The sequence below is a fragment of the Peromyscus maniculatus genome, chromosome 12 (genome assembly GCF_049852395.1).
Source record: "Peromyscus maniculatus bairdii isolate BWxNUB_F1_BW_parent chromosome 12, HU_Pman_BW_mat_3.1, whole genome shotgun sequence".
Taxonomy (NCBI): domain Eukaryota; kingdom Metazoa; phylum Chordata; class Mammalia; order Rodentia; family Cricetidae; genus Peromyscus; species Peromyscus maniculatus.
In genome coordinates, this window is record NC_134863.1 from 10,541,391 (window position 1) to 10,561,208 (window position 19,818).

Genomic DNA, 19,818 nt, shown 5'->3' on the forward strand with positions numbered 1-19,818 from the left:
CTTTGCTTATCCTCTCATTGGTACACATTTCCTCAGAACATTTACTGTTTTAAGTCTGTGATACTACCAATAATTCACGGTTTGGGATGGACTTACTAGCTCTGCATTGTAACTATGCCTGCCTGGATAATTTATTCAGTTGTTGTCACAAAATCTTGTGAAGATAACCTAAAAGGGAAATGGTACATTTTCAATATAGTCTCAGCTTATAGACTGTAACACAGGGTAATTATATATACAGGCAGGAATCTGTGGCAGAGTCCCGTTATAACATGTCAGCGACCAGAAGATTTAATGCTCATGCTCAGCTTACCTTTTTATATAACCTTGATCCCTTCCTAAGCCATGATGTCATGCAGAGTTCAGTAGTCTTTCCACCTCACCTAACCTAAACTGCTCTAATCTCACACTTGCTGCCCAGTACTGGGTATCATCCAATTGACTGTTGAGATTCACCATGACAGTGCCCATGAAGTGTTGTGTTCACTTTGTGTCCTTACCTGTGATAGATCCACTGTGTCTGGGGAGGAACAGTATTCTCTCTTGTACTCTAAGGAACCTGTAGGTGATAGTCTAGCAGAGTAAGCCCAATGATAAAGGAAGAACAGAGCCCTTCCATTTCTTCCTTCAGGACTTGTAGCAGTCCATGCATAGTCCTCTGTTCACTGTTAACTCCTGCTTCACGTGGCAGCAACAGGGTAGACTGCTGGGTAAAATGGCTGTTTAGTCTGACACAACGACCACATCTGCAATATACTGGCAAGGAAGGGCCTAGTGTTAATGTGTAGCTCATTTCCAGCCTATGTGCCTCATCCTGGACTGCCATGCAGGATGACTGAAGTGTAAAGGAGGTCAGAGACTTGTCCTTCATCCTTGAGCCTCTGACCTTATGAGTGAGCAGGGATCTGATCTCTGACCCCTGCCTTGGCTCTTTTTCATGCATTCTTGATTCTGATTCCAAGATACTGAGGGTGTCTTAGGAAGTTCCCATAAGCTAATATCCATGTTCCAAGAGCTGAAGGACATGAGCAATTGGGGAGCAACCTTCTTGACACACATCTTGCTACAGGCTGTGTCTGTCCTCTATGTTTGTATATTTATGAATTTCTCCTGGAGTATCTGACATGGTGGTCTTTGGGCGGCAATGAGTTCATATCTGAGGAGTGTGTTTCCTCCAGGCTCTCATCTCTTTGGTAGGTTGATGGACTTTGATCTTTACAAGTCTGTCTGATCTTCTGCATTGTCTCATTGAACAACTCTGGGCTCGGCTCCTTCTCACAGACAATCTCAGTAGCCTTAATACATTGTGTCTCCTCTCCTTAAACTCAACAGTTATTGCTTCTGAGCAAGGTGTCCCTCCTAGATCTAGGAGCAGTCTCTACCCCCATTATCTTCTTCCTCCCTTATCTGGTGCATTCCTCTGGGATCATGGGTCCTGTAGACACTGCACCTGGTAATGCATCAAGGTGTGTGATATCCTTTCTACCTGGGAACATTGAAACATTGCTCAAAAGAATGCCCAAATGAGTCTCTTATGTCCCATGTCTCTTTTATTCCATAATTTTCTCTCCCTCACTAAGCTCATCATAGTCACAAGACAACTTGGAGAGAAGAAGACAAAACAGAAACCTTCTCTGGAGACTGCATGCCCAGAAAGACGGTTGAATCTTAATAGTTTATCTGACTCATGCCCTTGCCTTGTGGGTAGAGGAGAAACCTTGCTGTTGAACAGCTGATACACTTGAATATGAAAAAAGAGAGGGAAGAGTTGAGTCTAAAATCAGCTAGGAAAGGTCTCCTAATCAGATTAGTGTAAAAGAACAACTAAATTACATTAAAAAAAACCTGAAAAAGTTGTCCCAAAATTTATGGAAAGTGACAAAGCCAAACCACTGACTTTTGATGGTCATTTTGGAACTCTCAAACACCTAATGCTCTGACCCCAATTAGTGCAATGTCTGCTAACTTCCTTGACACTGTCTCTACTTTATACCCGTCTGTAGCTGTGCTGCAGGCAGCCTCATGTACAGACACCCTCTTTTTACATCTAAAGGCAGATGCCTCTGAGAAATATCCACCTTTAGTGCTTTTTTGAAGACAAAACACATGGCCTTCACCTAGGCCTTGCCAAAAATGTACGACTTCTATGCATGGATCTGGCTACCACTTTATGTCTGAGACTAAGTGGTGGGATGAGTTAAGGGTCCTGGGTGAGATTTCAAAAGATGGTCCTAGTATTGGCCTCCATAATCTGTTTGTTGTGGCATAGTCACACAGGGTGAAGAGTGAGTATCATGGGTCACAGTCAGCAAAAGGGCTGACACATGTGCTGCCTTTCTGGGTCTGGGCCTGCTGGTGGGTGGAATGGAAGGAGAGAAGTGATTCAGACTCATAAGAGAGTTGATAAATCTGCCTGGGTCTGGGAATAGAGGGCCTTCATGGGTGGGCAGCACATTATGATAGAACAGGTTTAGAATAGGTTTCAAATACTCCAGAGAGCCTGGGTATGGGGCACTTGCTTGTGTCCATACCTGAATTGGCATTAGGTTGAGGGTCCTTCATAAAGCTAGGCAAGAAGGACTATGGAGGATGACCCCCTGCCAATACCACCAGTGAGGGTTCTGACACTAGGGGATCAGAATGGAGGGCAGGTGGTAACTGAGTGTGTGGACTAATGCAGGATAGTCCACACCCTCCTCTCACATCCATGCACAGGAACACTTACCTGCAACCAAGCAAATGCATCTAATCCACACCTATTATCAAAACTACACTCACACATGCACATTCATGCATACCCATGAACAAGAAATCTGAATGGCATGTGGCACAATTACAATAAAATCATAACCATTTGTGGTTAAAGTTGTAGTAAAGTTTAATTATTGGCAAATATCATGCCACCATTGAGATACTTAATCACTTGCATGATTTGCTTGAGTTTCCATGTCATTGCTCGTTGCAGAGATTGTTTTCTTGGGTCTCTATTGCATTGGAACTGATTTATGTAACATTTCACTTGCTCAATTCGATTGTTTATTTCACTCATAAGACCATCAATCATTAGAAAGCAATTACCTACACAATGTTTAGTAAATCTAAAATTCTCATTGTTATGGTTTAGCTGATTTTATGAATATCACATGAACCTACTATAATTGATATACTTATGATATAAATGGAACATGAATATTGTCTCCTTCTCAACATATGAAATAAAGAAGCAATATATGTTAAATACACAGATTTCCATTAATGAAATGAAATGATTAAAACTCCCCTCCAAGTCCTTTGAAGAATGGAAATTATCTTTTAAATCAATGCTTGAGTGTGCTAGACAAACATCTTTTTAGGAAACTATTTATTCATTTCACATACCAACCACAAATTTGTCCCTCATTCCTCCTCTCCTGTCTTTTCCCCCAGCCTACCCCTCATCCCCTCCATCAAAAATGTATGGCCTCCCATGGAGAGTCAGCAAAGCCCAGAACATTCAGCTGAGGCAGGTCCACACCTCTCCCCTTTCATCAAGGCTGTGCAAGGTGTCCCTACCATGGGCAATGGGCTCCTAAAGCCAGTTCATGCTCCAGGGATAGATCCTATTCCCACTATCAGGGTGCCATGAAACACACCAAGCTACACAACGGTCTTGCCCAGGCAAAGGCCCAGTCCATTCCCATGCATGATCCACAGCTGTGGGTCCAAAGTTCATGAGTGCCCACCAGCTTAGTTTAGTTGTATCTGTAAGTCTTCCCATCATGGTCTTAATGCCCCTTGCTCATAGAATTACTCTTCCCTCTCTTCGACTGAACATGCTTGGCCATGGCTCTCTGCATCTGTTTCCATCAGTTACTAGATGAAGGCTCTTTATGACAGTTAGGGTAGTCACCAATCTGATCACCAGGGTAGGCTAGCTCAGGCAACCTTTCCACAACTGTTAGTAATCTAAGTTGGGTCATGCCTGTGGATTCCAGGGAACTTCCCTGACCAGGTTTCTCCCTATCCCCATGATGTCTCCTTCTATCAAGTTATCTCTTTCATTGCTCTCCCATGCTACCCATCCCATTCCCTGCTCAACCGTCCCATTTCCCCATGCCCCGATCCCAAATCCCTACTTTCCATTGTCCCACCCTAACCCCCAGGTTTCTCATCTATTTCCCCTTCTGAGGGCGTTCCTCATGTCCCTTTTAGGGTCCTCCTTGTTATCTAGCATCTCTTGTATTTACTCACTCATTAGTATATACCAGAAGTAAAGCAAAGTTAACCAAACTACAACCCACAGCTCCATAGAAGATAGACAAATATTTTAAATGCATGCTGATATGTATCCTTTTCACCAGCCTCACTGGTTATGTTGATGGACAATTTTTGCATCCAACTGAACTTTCAGATGTGCTAACACCTGCTGAATGGATGTCACTCTGGATTCAAAGTTGCCTATTTCATCTTTCAAAATGGTCTTTGCTTCTCCTAGTAGTTCATGGGTTTTTTTCTTGAGAGTGGCTAATGAAAGCACTCTCATATATCACTAGGCATTTATCTGCCAACATTCTATCGTTACACATCTTCTAAGTCCTGGAGTCTTTTGTATTTCTAGTTCTGCTCTTAGCTTGTGATTCTCTTCCTAGTCCGTGCAAATTTCTTTATGTTTTTTGATGTTGGAGTAAAATGCTGACATCCTATACAGCTGCTTCCTTCACAGTGATTCCCTTCTTTCCAAGTTGAGAGTTTCATGTGAGACATTTAGTACATAAAAGATTGTATTCCTGCCGTCCTCATCTGTCAACTCTTACCTGAAATTGGAATGATAAAAATTGTAAACACAGCCGGGCGGTGGTGGCGCACGCCTTTAATCCCAGCACTTGGGAGGCAGAGGTGGGTGGATCTCTGTGAGTTGGAGGCCAGCCTGGGCTACCAAGTGAGCTCCAGGAAAGGCGCAAAGCTGCACAGAGAAACCCTGTCTCGAAAAACCAAAAAAAAAAATTGTAAACACACACACAAATTAAACACAAGTTTGGCCATAAGGAAGGAAAAAATTCTTCTTTCCAAGGATATCAATGCCTTCTCCAAGCCCGATGACCTGGATTTGAAACTCAGGACACAGCTGGCAAAGGAGAGAAACAGATTCCACAAGCTATCCACTGATCTCCACACGTAAAACGAGACCTCACAAGTGGCCCTCCAAACAGAATACATGTGAAAATGTTAATTTAACAATACACAATCAAAGACAGATTATTTTATGTTGCTTTGGGTGTCCACTGTCTAGAAATGCAACAAATCTCTTACTCATATCTCTCCTGGTCTTTCTCTGCTTTAATTTCCTTCAAGGGAAGACGGTTCAGCAGCTGCCCAACCATCCTGTTCAGTAGGTCTAGTCACATGTCCTAAGTCCATGCACTTTTACCCACATCAAGCAAAGATGCTACATAGGTAGGAAGCAGGACCAAGAGCTGTCAGTCTGCAAGCTCATGACTTTCTGTCCCCCTAGTAATACTGGAAAATGATGAAAACACACTTAGACGAGATGGCCGCACAATGACAGAAGAAAATTCATCGGAGGTAAGAGAGCCTTTTTCTCTATAAAATAGAAAGGTTACTTTAGTGATCTTACGTTTCAGAGGATATCCCACTGAACAACAAAACTGAGCAGGCATCATGGGTATTAGAGAGTTAGCTTAGGAAGGGGAGAAGAAGAATTGTACCAGCCTGTTCCAAACTGAATAGAGCATCAAAGCATCCAGTGTTAATTATCAGTCTTGTGAGCAGGCCTTTTCTTCTGGAGAAAAAAGGTTCTCTTTAGATAAAACTTAAAGTTTTGGTTTAGAAGTTGTCAGGCACTTCAGATCCCCTCAATTTCCATGCAGTATGTTCCACAACAGTCATATGGAGCAAGCTTCTTATGTCTATTGTGGGGTTGTAGGTGGTTAGACTTTTAATACATGAGCATTAGTGTAAATAATTGAAGCTACATTGTGGCAGGGTTAATTTCATAGCAGGATCATAAAGATGCTCCAGCATGTTGCAGTGTGGCTTAGGGAACACGCAGCAGAGACCAAACAGATAGTGCCTCTTGATCTGGTGTGGGAACCAGCAAAAGTGGGAAGAGGTACAAGTGAGGAACCCCAGTTCTTTTGTGACACCATCATATATACTAAAGCAGAGTCTTTTATTTGAAGACTCTTTCCCACTTTGATTGGCATTATATCATGTTCATATGTGTTTCAAGGACCCATGTAAACAGAACTCATCATGACCTAAGCCACAGACTGTTTTCTTTTGTTTACATTTCAGGTAAATTGCAGAAACCGAAGACGAGGTATGTATTATGGAATCTCTTTCTTAAGACACCTTTTAGAAATGAATTGTATAAATACTGGGTATCCTAATGTCTAACCAGGCACTGTGATCTATGCCACCTATTGGGAAGCAATTGGACTGTACATTTTAAAAAGTGGGCCTCTAAGTTAAAAACAAAATTCTAGAGGCATTTTTCCATATGCCCTGGAATCAGCTACAATGCCTGTAGTTAGTCTGGAATGGGTGCACCACCCTCTAATTCTTTCTCCCACATGTGGGTGATGCAGATGGAGTAGAGCTGATGTTCCTCAAGGCACCTTGTTCCAATATCTCATGACTGAGGGTGAAATTCAACTCAGTGAATTTGGATCAGTGTACCTGGTTTGAATCAATGAGCAAGGGTCCACTAGTGGTCATGTTATGCATTGTCTTTGAGTTAGGAATGTGGTAAAGATTTCATTAAGGACAAGGAAAATAGAAGGTTCTTGTTCTATTCCAATTACAGGGACATGATGGAAAGTGAGCAGAGTGTGCTATTAAATGTGCTTTGCTTATCCTCCTCTCCTTTGTACACATTTCCCCAGAATATTTATTCTTTAAGTCCGTGATACTACCAAACTTTCAGGGTTTGGGATTCAGTTACTAGCTCTGCATTTTACTTCTGCCTGTCTGAATAATTTGTTCAGTTGTTGTTAAAAATTCCAGTGAAGATAACCTAAAAGGGAAATGGTAGATTTTTCAATATAGTCTCAGCTTATAGGCTGTAACACAGGGTAATTATATATACAGGCAGGAGTCTGTGGCAGAGTCCCGTTATAACATGTCAGCGACCAGAAGATTTAATGCTCATGCTCAGCTTACCTTTTTATATATCCTTGATCCCTTCCTAAGCCATGATGTCATGCAGAGTTCAGTAGTCTTTCCACCTCACCTAAAAAACTGCTCTAATCTCACACTTGCTGCCAAGTACTGGGTATCATCCAATTGACTGTTGAGATTCACCATGACAGTGCCCATGAAGTGTTGTGTTCACTTTGTGTACTTACCTGTGTTAGAGACAATGTGGCTGGTGAGGAACAGTATTCTCTCTTTTACTCTAAGGAACAAGATAGTCTTGTAGGTGATAGTCTTGCAGAGTAAGCCCAATGATAAAGGAAGAACAGAGCCCTTCCATTTCTTCCTTCAGGACTTGTAGCAGTTCATGCATAGTCCTCGGTTCACTTTTAACTCCTGCTTCATGTGGCACCAACAGTGTAGAGTGCTGGGTAAAATGTCTGACAGAACTACCACATCTGCAATATACTGGCAAAGAAAGGCCTAGTGTTAATGTGTAGCTCATTCCCAGCCCGTGTGCCTCATTTTAGACTCCATGCAGGATGACTGAGGTGTAAAGGAGGTCAGAGACTTGTCCTTCATTCTTGAGCCTCTGACCTTATGAGTGAGGAGAGGTCTGATCTCTGACCCCGGTCTAGGCTGTTTTTCATGCATTCTTGATTCTGATTCCAAGATACAGAGGGTGCCTTAGGAAGTTCCCATAAGCTAATACCCATGTTCCAAGGGTTGAAGGACATGAGCAATTGGGGAGCAACCTTCTTGACACACATCTTGCTACAGGCTGTGTCTGTCCTCTATGTTTTGTATATTTATGACTTTGTACTCGAGTATCTGACATGGTGGTCTTTGGGCAGAAATGAGTTCATATCTGACAAGTGTGTTTCCTCCAGGCTCTCCCGTCTTTGGTAGGTTGATGGACTTTGATCTTTACAAGTCTGTCTGATCTTCTGCATTGTCTCATTGAACTACTTTGGCCTTGGCTCCTTTTCATAGACAATCTCAGTAGCCTTAATACAATGTGTCTCCTCTCCTTAAACTCAGCAGCTATTGCTTCTGAACAAGGTGTCCCTCCTAGATCTAGGAGCAGTCTCTACCCCCATTATCTTCCTCCTCCCTTCTCTGGTACCTACCTCTGGGATACTTAGTGTTATAGACACTGCATCTGGTAATACATCAAGGTGTGGGATATTCTTTCTACCTGGGATCATTGAAACATTGCTCAAAAGAATGCCCATCTGAGTCTCTTATGATACTGGTGGGTAGAAGCGAAAGCCTGCTGTTGAACACCTAATGCACTTGAATATGAGAAAAGAGAGGGAAGAGTTGAGTCTAAAATCAGCTAGGAAAGATTTCCTAATCAGATTAATGTAAAAGAATAACTAAATTATAAAAAAAACTGAAGGAAATTTTTCTAAAATTTATGGAAAGTGACAAAGCCAAACCACTGACTTTTGATGGTCCATTTGGAACTCTCGAACACCTAATGCACTGACACCAATTAGTGCAATGTCTGCTAACTTCCTTGACACTGTCTCTACTTTATACCCGTCTGTAGCTGTGCTGCAGGCAGCCTCATGTACAGACACCCTCATTTTGCATGGAAAGGCAGACGCCTCTGAGAAGTATCCACCTTTAGTGCTTTTTTTAAAGACAACACATATGGCCTTCACCTAGGCCTTGCCAAAAATGTACGACTTCTATGCATGGATCTGGCTACCACTTGTGTCTGAGACTAAGTGGTGGGATGAGTTAAGGGTCCTGGGTGAGATTTCAAAAGATGGTCCTAGTATTGGCCTCCATAATCTGTTTGGTGTGGCATAGTCACACAGGGTGAAGAGTGAGTATCATGGGTCACAGTTAGGAAAAGGGCTTACACATGTGCTGCCTTTCTGGGTCTGGGCCTGCTGGTGGGTGGAATGGAAGGAGAGAAGTGATTCAGACTCATAAGAGAGTTGATAAATCTGCGTGGGTCTGGGCATAGAGGGCCTTCATGGGTTAGTAGCACTATATGATAGAACAGGTTTAGAATAGGTTTAGAATACTCCAGAGAGCCTGGGTATGGGGCACTTGCCTGTGTCCATACCTATTTTGGCATTAGGTTGAGGGTCCTTCATAAAGCTAGGCAGGAAGGACTATGGAGGATGACCCCTGCCAATACCACCAGTGAGGGTTCTGACACTAGGGGATCAGAATGGAGGGCAGGTGGTAACTGAGTGTGTGGACTAATGCAGGATAGTGCATACCCTCCTCTCACATCCATGCACACGAACACTTACCTGCAACCAAGCAAATGCATCTAATCCACACCTATGATCAAAACTACACTCACACATGCACATTCATGCATACCCATGAACAAGAAATCTGAATGGCATGTGCACGATTACAATAAAATCATAACAATTTGTGGTTAAAGTTGTAGTAAAGTTAATTTTTGCCAAATATCATGCCACCATTGAGATACTTAATCACTTGCATGATTTGCTTGAGTTTCCATGTCATTGCTCATTGCAGAGATTGTTTTCTTGGGTCTCTATTGCATTGGAACTGATTTATGTAACATTTCACTTGCTCAATTCGAGTGTTTACTTCACTCATAAGACCATCAATCATTAGAAAGCAATTACCTACACAATGTTTATTAAATCTAAAATTCTTGCTGTTGTTGGTTTAGCTGATTTTATGAATATCACATGAACCTACTAAAATTGATATACTTATGATATAAATGGATACATGAATATTGTCTCCTCTGAATATATGAAAAAAGAAGCAATATACGTTAAATACACAGATTTCCATTAATGAAATGAAATGATTAAAACTCCCCTCCAAGTCCTTCGAAGAATGGAAATTATCATTTAAAAAAATGCTTGAGTGTGCTAGACAAACATCTTTTTAGGAATCTCTTTATTCATTTCACATACAAACCACAAATTTGTCCCTCATTCCTCCCTCTCCCGTCTTTCCCCCCAGCCTACCCCTCATCCCCTCCATCAAAAATGTATGGCCTCCCATGGAGAGTCAGCAAAGCCCAGAACATTCAGCTGAGGCAGGTCCACACCTCTCCCCTTTCATCAAGGCTGTGCAAGGTGTCCCTACCATGGGCAATGGGCTCCAAAAGCCAGTTCATGCTCCAGGGATAGATCCTATTCCCACTGTCAGGGTGCCATGAAACACACCAAGCTACACAACGGTCTTGCCCAGGCAAAGGCCCAGTCCATTCCCATGCATGATCCACAGCTGTGGGTCCAAAGTTCATGAGTGCCCACCAGCTTAGTTTAGTTGTATCTGTCTTCCCATCATGGTCTTGATGCCCCTTGCTCATAGAATTACTCTTCCCTCTCTTCGACTGAACATGCTTGGCCATGGCTCTCTGCATCTGTTTCCATCAGTTACTAGATGAAGGCTCTTTATGACAGCTAGGGTAGTCACCAATCTGATCACCAGGGTAGGCTAGCTCAGGGAACCTTTCCACCACTGCTAATATTCTAAGTTGGGTCATGCCTGTGGATTCCAGGGAACTTCCCTGACCAGGTTTCTCCCTATCCCCATGATGTCTTCCTCTATCAAGTTATCTCTTTCATTGCTCTCCCAAGCTACCCATCCCATCCCCTGCTCAACCGTCCCATTTCCCTATGCCCTGATCCCATATCCCTACTTTCCATTGTCCCACCCTAACCCCCAGGTTTCTCAGGAGTTCTCATCTATTTCCCCTTCTGAGGGCGTTCCTCGCGTCCCTTTTAGGGTCCTCCTTGTTATCTAGCATCTCTGGTATTTACTCACTCATTACCAGAAGTAAAGCAAAGTTAACCAAACTACAACCCACAGCTCCATAGAAGATAGACAAATATTTTAAATGTATGCTGATATGATTCCTTTTCATCAGCCTCACTGGTTATGTTGAAGGATAATTTTGCATCCAACTGAACTTTCAGATGTGCTAACACCTGCTGAATGGATGTCACTCTGGATTCAAAGTTGCCTATTTCATCTTTCAAAATGGTCTTTGCTTCTCCTAGTAGTTCATGGGTTTTTTTCTTGAGAGTGGCTAATGAAAGCACTCTCATATATCACTAGGCATTTATCTGCCAACATTCTATCGTTACACATCTTCTAAGTCCTGGAGTTTCTTTTGTATTTCTAGTTCTGCTCTTAGCTTGTGATTCTCTTCCTAGTCCATGCAAATTTCTTTATGTTTTTTGATCTTGGAGTAAAATGCTGACATCCTATACAGCTGCTTCCTTCATAGTGATTCTCTTCTTTCCAAGTTGAGAGTTTCATGTGAGACTTTTACTACATAAAAGATTGTATTCCTGCCGTCTTCATCTGTCAACTCTTACCTGAAATTGGAATGATAAAAATTGTAAACACAAACACTAAAGTTTAAACACAAGTTTGGTCACAGGGAAGGATAAAATTCTTCTTTCCAAGGATATCGATGCCTTCTCTAAGCCCAATGACCTGGATTTGAAACTCAGAACACACCTGGCAAAAGGGGAGGAACAGATCCCACAAGCTATCCACTGACCTCCACACCCAAAATGAGACCTCACAAGTGGCCCTCCAAACAGAATACATGTGAAAATGTTAATTTAACAATACACAATCAAAGACAGATTATTTTATGTTGCTTTGGGTGTCCACTGTCTAGAAATGCAACAAATCTCTTACTCATATCTCTCCTGGTCTTTCTCTGCTTTAATTTCCTTCAAGGGAAGACGGTTCAGCAGCTGCCCAACCATCCTGTTCAGTAGGTCTAGTCACATGTCCTAAGTCCATGCACTTTTACCCACATCAAGCAAAGATGCTACATAGGTAGGAAGCAGGACCAAGAGCTGTCAGTCTGCAAGCTCATGACTTTCTGTCCCCCTAGTAATACCGGAAAATGATGAAAACACACTTAGACGAGATGGCCGCACAATGACAGAAGAAAATTCATCGGAGGTAAGAGAGCCTTTTTCTCTATAAAATAGAAAGGTTACTTTAGTGATCTTACGTTTCAGAGGATATCCCACTGAACAACAAAACTGAGCAGGCATCATGGGTATTAGAGAGTTAGCTTAGGAAGGGGAGAAGAAGAATTGTACCAGCCTGTTCCAAACTGAATAGAGCATCAAAGCATCCAGTGTTAATTATCAGTCTTGTGAGCAGCTTTTTCTTCTGGAGAAAAAAGGTTCTCTTTAGATAAAACTTAAAGTTTTGGTTTAGAAGTTGTCAGGCACTTCAGATCCCCTCAATTTCCATGCAGTATGTTCCACAACAGTCATATGGAGCAAGCTTCTTATGTCTAGTGTGGGGTTGCAGGTGGTTAGACTTTTAACACATGAGCATTAGTATAAATAATTGAGGCTACATTGTGGCAGGGTTAATTTCATAGCAGTATCATAAAGATGCTCCAGCATGTTGCAGTGTCGCTTAGGGAACATGCAGCAGAGACCAAACAGATAGTGCCTCTTGATCTGGTGTGGGAACCAGCAAAAGTGGGAAGAGGTACAAGTGAGGAACCCCAGTTCTTTTGTGACACCATCATATGATATACTAAAGCAGAGTCTTTTATTTGAAGACTCTTTCCCACTTTGAGTTGCATTATACCATGTTGATATGTGTTTCAATGACCCATGCAAACAGAACTCATCATGACCTAGGCCACAGACTGTTTTCTTTTCTTTACATTTCAGGTGCATTGCAGAAATCGAAGACGAAGTATGTATTATGGAATCTTTTTCCTAAGACACGTTTTAGAAATGAACTGTGTAAATACTTGGTATCCTTATATCTAACCAGCCACTGTGATCTATGACACTGGGAAGCATTTGGACTGTATTTTTTAAAAAGTGGGTCTCTAAGTTAAAAAAATAGTGGAGGCATTTGTCCATGTGCACTGGATTCAGCTATGATGCCTGTAGTTAGTCTGGAATGCTGTACACCAGGCAACATCTAAATCTGTTTTTTCCCAAGATAGGTATCCCAATTGCTCAGTCCAATCTACAGGGACAAGCTGTTGAATTACCCTATTAGGATACACACTTGACCTTTATAAAGTATATATGTTCAAAGCCCATCATATGCAGTACATTTATTTGTTTGTGTGCTACTCTGTGAAAGAATAAACCAAGGCACAGAGATAAGTGATGAGGCTGTCCATGGAGATGAAGAGACCTTCTATAGCCCCAGCACTTGGTAATCCCTAACTTGGAACATCCCAGTATCTGCCTTCAATAGGTCAAAACTGCAGAGATCAGGACCCTGTAGTGACTACCACAGAGAGCCCAGGGCATTACTTCTCATCTACATACAGACATTCCGAAGAATGAAAGGTTAGAAAGCACACAGGCTTCTAGTCAGATCACTGATTCTGAGAATGGGAAACAGATACTGCATGGCGAGATGGGGCAGGTGTGTTTCATTTAGAATTTTATAGTACATGGATTAATCCAGTAAGAACTAATGAAAAATGGAAGAAACACTTCTCAGAAAAAGAGCACAACAATTGTTTATACAATGCTCAGCCCTGAACACATATACATATAAAGCATAAAAGTAATATTATGTATACTGATCAGGTTCTATTTATTTGATTTGGAACACACACACACACACACACACACACACACACACACACACTCCAGTTAGTGAGAAAAGGAGCCATGTTTTGAAAGAGAGCAAGGAAAGGTTTATGGGTCTAGAGGAGGGTTTTCATTGAGAAACAGGTGTGGGAAATGATGTCCTTATTATAATATCAAAAAAAAGATTTTTTAAAGAAATAGTTTGATATGATGGTTTTTCTATATCTTATATTTCTTTTGTCATGTTTGGTTGTTATCTTTCAGAAATTTTTTTCTAGTGGGAGACAGACAGAATGGATCCAAATGAGATGGGAGATTGGGAGGAACTGGCAGGAACAAGGGGAGGAGAAACTATAATTTGGAATATTGTATGAAAAAAATCCATTTCCAACAAAAGGGAAAAAATGAAAAATTTAAAAATTCTCTCATGCAAATTTAAGATCAAGATTTTAATAGAAAAAATGAAAGTACTATATATCAAAAAGAAATAAATGATTTAGCAAAAAAAAACCAATAGCATGAGCACAAAAGAGACACTCATCTTAACAACAGTGTCCACTAGGAACTCCAGTTACCTCTTGGCTCTGGATCTGAGCTGACACATTTTCCTAATAGGAGGACGTTTTTAAAGATATATTTATTTTTATTTTGGGTATATGAGTGTTCACCTGTATGAATGTATGTGCACCATTTGTATCTATGATACATATGCAGACTCAAATTAGCTGTATGGTTTCTAGCAACTGGAGTTATAGATTATTTTGAGCTGTTTTTTCTGTGTTAGAAACCAACCAGACCTGTGTCCTCTGCAGGAACAGCAGGGGATGTTAACCTCTGGTCTCCTTTGCTCCTGGCAACAGGTTTTTAAATGTGAGCTAGACTCTGGGCTCCAAGGGGACTTCTGCTCACTGGTAGTCAGTATCCATACTGCCTGTGAGTGGGAACACTAGGGGGACCACAGGCAGCAGGTAGGAGTAAGAAGAGCATCGTTATTTGCAAAATGGTTTCTGTGTATTTGCTCAGGCATGTGCTATGAAGGCCTTTGGCAAAGAAGAGCTAGTTCTTGAGAGAGAATGTGATTCATTGCATACCTACCATTTCTAAGGCCTCGGGTGTGAGCTCCCAGTATGCAAAAGATGTGCTGTGGTTGTATAGCTTTATAAACCTCCTTCAGAGGTGCTGATGGGAGAATTTTAAGTTCAAAGTCATCTATTTCTACAAAGTGACATTGAGATCACTGTGGGCCAGAGACCGTTTCTCTAAAAAAAAGTGAAAAGAAAAGAACAGAGGGGAGTAGGACTTCGTCCATTGCCGGTGTGTTTCTGTGTGGGAAAAGATTCTGGAGAAACAGAGCTTTCATGAAGAATAGATGAACAGCACCTTGCAAACTCACATGTAGCCTGTATAGACTACCATTCTGTTAGCTGAACTCAGTTCAGATTGTCCACACAGTTTCAGGGGACATCTATCACCTACAATGGCACCAGGCTGCTTTTCCAGCCTCTTCCTGATGAGGGTTTATCCAGGTTTCGTGAGATTAAAAGAGTTTCCTTTTCTCCCATCCTCCACGTAAAAACTTGGTTTAGATTGACTTGGAGCCTGGAGATTGACTTGGAGCATTGGTACCCTCCCAATTTTTTTTTTCCAGAGGTTCAGACTCAGTCACTGAGAGGCCAGTGGCAGGTTGAGGATGATAGAGGAGGTGCTGTTTACTGATCCAGGAATCCGACAGCTCACTTCGGATGAAGCTCACACTTGGAGTCAGGGACTGCCTGGCAGAGCATGTCTCCTGTCTGTTGTTTCTGTCAGGAGAGGTCGTCACTGGCACACAAATGCAGCTGTTACTGCTCCATTGTGTGAAATGTCACAAGTTTTCAAAGCTTCTTACCTTCCTACCTCCCATGGACAATGCCATACATTGTCCATGAGATGTACTATTATATAAGGGGCAGTCAAAGAATGAAGAATAGCGGTTCTCCAGTGTTCTAGAGTAAATGAAACAGTTTGTCTGAATTCAGTTACTCCTGTGTAGCTGAAGTCTTCTGGTATCTCACAGACATCACAGGGCACTTCTGAATGCCTGTGCTTTTTCCTACAGTATACATTACAAAGATCTGTTTTAGCCTAGTGAGTCCTGTGGGTAGTCCTTAAGAAATTCTTAGGGTCTTAGTGAACAGCGGTGAATGGAGCCATTGCAAGGGTGTCATGGGCTCTAAGAAGGATTAGAGTGATACCACTCTGCTCTGGCACCACACTCACAAAGTGTGTTCAGTCATGGGGCTCTTCCTTCTGTATTTCCACATAAATTAGATTTTACTTGTCATGTTCATGTAATGCTTAACTGGTTGTACACTATTCAGTGATCCTCCTGAAGCACAATCTCACTCTGATGACTGTACCCGGAAACAAGCAATCAGATCAAATGTACAAACACACAGTTGTTAGTTTCCTCTGTTTTTCTGCCATGAGGCTGACATGAAACTCTATTCTCGATGCATTCCCAGTTTCTCCTTTATTGAGAGAATTCAGCAGAGACAAGCTATACCCCATACAGATGTGATGATACCAGAATTCTGTAAATTTTATTCTATAGAAACAACTGATAAGAAAAAAGGCATGTTGTGAATTCTGTAATTCTGTCCAGTTGTGTAATGTGGTGATAATCATTTTCTTTCATATGTAAATCTAGAGAGAAGTTTAAGACAATTTTTCCTATGTAGGTTAATACTAATATATCTAAGTCTTCAATGTAAACACAGCTAAAGAATTTAAAATGCATCTGATGTCACCTTCGGCTCTCATTCAATAGCATGAACCAGTGGAAACTGAGGCTCATTAGTATGAGTCAGGGTGGCTTCACCTGCTGTAGACAGGAATGGGTGGACCACCCTCTAATCCTTTCTCCCACATGTGGGTAATGCAGATGGAGTAGAGCTGATGTTCCTCAAGGCACATTGTTCCAATGTCACATGACTGAGGGTGAAATTCAACTCAGTGAATTTGGATCAGTGTACCTGGTTTGAATCAATGAGCAAGGGTCCACTAGTGGTCATGTTATGCATTGTCTTTGAGTTAGGAATGTGGTCAAGATTTCATTAAGGACAAGGAAAATAGAAGGTTCTTGTTCTATTCCAATTACAGGGACATGATGGAAAGTGAGCAGAGTGTGCTATTAAATGTGCTTTGCATATCCTCCTCTCCTTTGTACACATTTCCCCAGAACATTTATTCTTTTTTTTTTTTTTTTTTTAAGATTTATTTATTATGTATACAGCATGTGTCCCTGCAGGCCAGAAGAGGTAACCAGATCTCATTACAGATGGTTTCGAGCCACCATGTGGTTGCCGGGAATTGAACTCAGGACCTCTGGAAGAGCAGTCGGTGCTCTTAACCACTGAGCCATCTTTCCAGCTCCAATCTTATCTTTTTTTTTTTTTTTTTTTTTTTTTTTTTTTTTTTTTTTTTGCTTTTTCGAGACAGGGTTTCTCTGTGTAGCTTTGCGCCTTTCCTGGAGCTCACTTGGTAGACCAGGCTGGCCTCGAACTCACAGAGATCCGCCTGGCTCTGCCTCCCAAGTGCTGGGATTAAAGGCGTGCGCCACCACCGCCCGGCAGAACATTTATTCTTTAAGTCCGTGATACTACCAAACTTTCAGGGTTTGGGATTCAGTTACTAGCTCTGCATTTTACTTCTGCCTGTCTGAATAATTTATTCAGTTGTTGTTAAAAATTCCTGTGAAGATAACCTAAAAGGGAATTGGTACTTTTTTGAATATAGTCTCAGCTTATAGACTGTAACACGGGGTAATTATATATACAGGCAGGAGTCTGTGGCAGAGTCCCATTATAACCTGTAAGTGACCAGAAGATTTAATGCTCATGCTCAGCTTACCTTTTTATATATCCTTGATCCCTTCCTAAGCCATGATGTCATGCAGAGTTCAGTAGTCTTTCCACCTCACCTAAACTAAACTGCTCTAATCTCACACTTGCTGCCCAGTACTGGGTATCATCCAATTGACTGTTGAGATTCACCATGACAGTGCCCATGAAGTGTTGTGTTCACTTTGTGTCCTTACCTGTGATAGATCCACTGTGTCTGGGGAGGAACAGTATTCTCTTTTGTACTCTAAGGAACCTGTAGGTGATAGTCTAGCAGAGTAAGCCCAATGATAAAGGAAGAACAGAGCCCTTCCATTTCTTCCTTCAGGACTTGTAGCAGTCCATGCATAGTCCTCTGTTCACTGTTAACTCCTGCTTCACGTGGCACCAACAGGGTAGACTGCTGGGTAAAATGGCTGTTTAGTCTGACACAACTACCACATCTGCAATATACTGGCAAGGAAGGGCCTAGTGTTAATGTGTAGCTCATTCCCAGCCTATGCGCCTCATCCTGGACTGCCATGCAGGATGACTGAGGTGTAGAGGAGGTCAGAGACTTTTCCTTCATCCTTGAACCTCTGACCTTATGAGTGAGCAGGGATCTGATCTCTGACCCCTGCCTTGGCTCTTTTTCATGCATTCTTGATTCTGATTCCAAGATACATATGGTGTCTTAGGAAGTTCCCATAAGTTAATATCCATGTTTCTAGGGCTGAAGGACATGAGCAATTGGGGAGCAACCTTCTTGACACACATCTTGCCACAGGCTGTGATTGTCCATAGTGTTCTGTGTATTCGTGGCTTTCTTTTGGGAATTTCAAGTTGCCCCACAGAGATCCAGGACCAGTCTCCACCCCCATAATCCTCCATCTCTCTCTTCTCTAGCCACTTTCTCCTACTTCTGGAATGCCATGTGGACTCTAGACTCTGTACCTAGTAATACATCAATGTGTGACAATTCCCTTATTCCGGGAATTTTTTCATGGTGTTTCATACTATAAAACATTTCTCAGAAGTGTCCCCAGAATGAGTCTCTATGTGTCGTGTCTTTTATATTCTATAATTTTCTCTTCCTCCTTCTCTAAACTTATCAGTCACAAGAAAAGAGTCCGGAACCCAAAACTTCTAGTGTACTACATTTACAGAATGACATTTGAATCTTACTAGGTCATCTGGCTCATCTCTTCACCTGATGGGCATAGGTAGAAGGCTGGTTGTGTGCAACTGAAGTTCTTGAACATGTAAAGACAGAGAAGTTAACCAGAGTCAGCTTGGAGCAGTCACATAAACAGAGTGACACAAGGCACAATAAGAAAAAAAAACTAAGTGATCCATGCAACTACATGAGCCGGGCAGTGGTGGTACACGCCTTTAATCTCAGCACTCAGGAGGCAGAGGCAGGTGGATCTCTGTGAGTTCAAGGCCAGTCTGGTCTACAGAGTGAGTTCCAGGAAAGGCGCAAAGCTACCCAGAGAAACCCTGACTCGGAAAAAAAAAAAAAAAAACAACTAAGTGAAAACGCATACATAGACACACCAAGACACACCCAGGGACACACACACATATACACACAGACACTATACACACAGACAGATATAGACACAGACACACACACACACACACACACACACACAAACAAACACAAACAGAAGAACATTGTCTGAAATCTTAGGAAGTGTGACAACAGTAAAGTCACTGACATGTTATGGTCATTTGGACCAAACACCTGAAGCTGTGACTCCAATTATTAGAATATCTGCTCCCTACAATGACCTTGTCTTGAATTTACCTGCATCTATATACTGATGGCAGCCTCGTGTTCACAGGCCCCCATTTTGCATGGAAAGGATCACCTCTGAGAAATGCCTAGCCTTTGTGCCTTCTCTAAGAGAAGTCTCATGTCTTTGGTCTTCACCTTGCCAAAAATGCACAACTTATAATCATTATTTAGGAGTTTTGGTAAGTTTAAAGGGCTTGCAGATATATATGTATATGTTTATATATATATCACAAAGCTGAAGTGTTATAAAGACCAGAAAACCATGTTCATAAACACATGTAGATTAGCCATTGTGCATTGTTCTTTCATAAAATATGCACCACATATGATGAATTATTGCAATTTATCTCATTATTCATACTTACCAAGATTGCATCATTTTTACCTTTGAGAGATAATGTAATGGGACATGAACATTCACTTTTAAATAGTTGTTTAAAGTTAAATACATGGT

At 41.7% G+C, this 19,818-nt stretch overlaps 1 protein-coding gene across 1 annotated transcript in view; it reads left to right on the forward strand.

The window, feature by feature from the left end:
- The window catches only part of LOC143268199 (uncharacterized), a 79,816-nt gene that overhangs the window by 43,489 nt on the left and 16,509 nt on the right, over window positions 1-19,818 (forward strand). Inside the window, exons 13-16 of the mRNA XM_076549345.1 lie at window positions 5,492-5,562; window positions 6,295-6,319; window positions 12,011-12,081; window positions 12,816-12,840. Coding sequence (XP_076405460.1) covers window positions 5,492-5,562; window positions 6,295-6,319; window positions 12,011-12,081; window positions 12,816-12,840 — 192 coding nt within the window. The remainder of the gene's footprint in view (window positions 1-5,491; window positions 5,563-6,294; window positions 6,320-12,010; window positions 12,082-12,815; window positions 12,841-19,818) is intronic.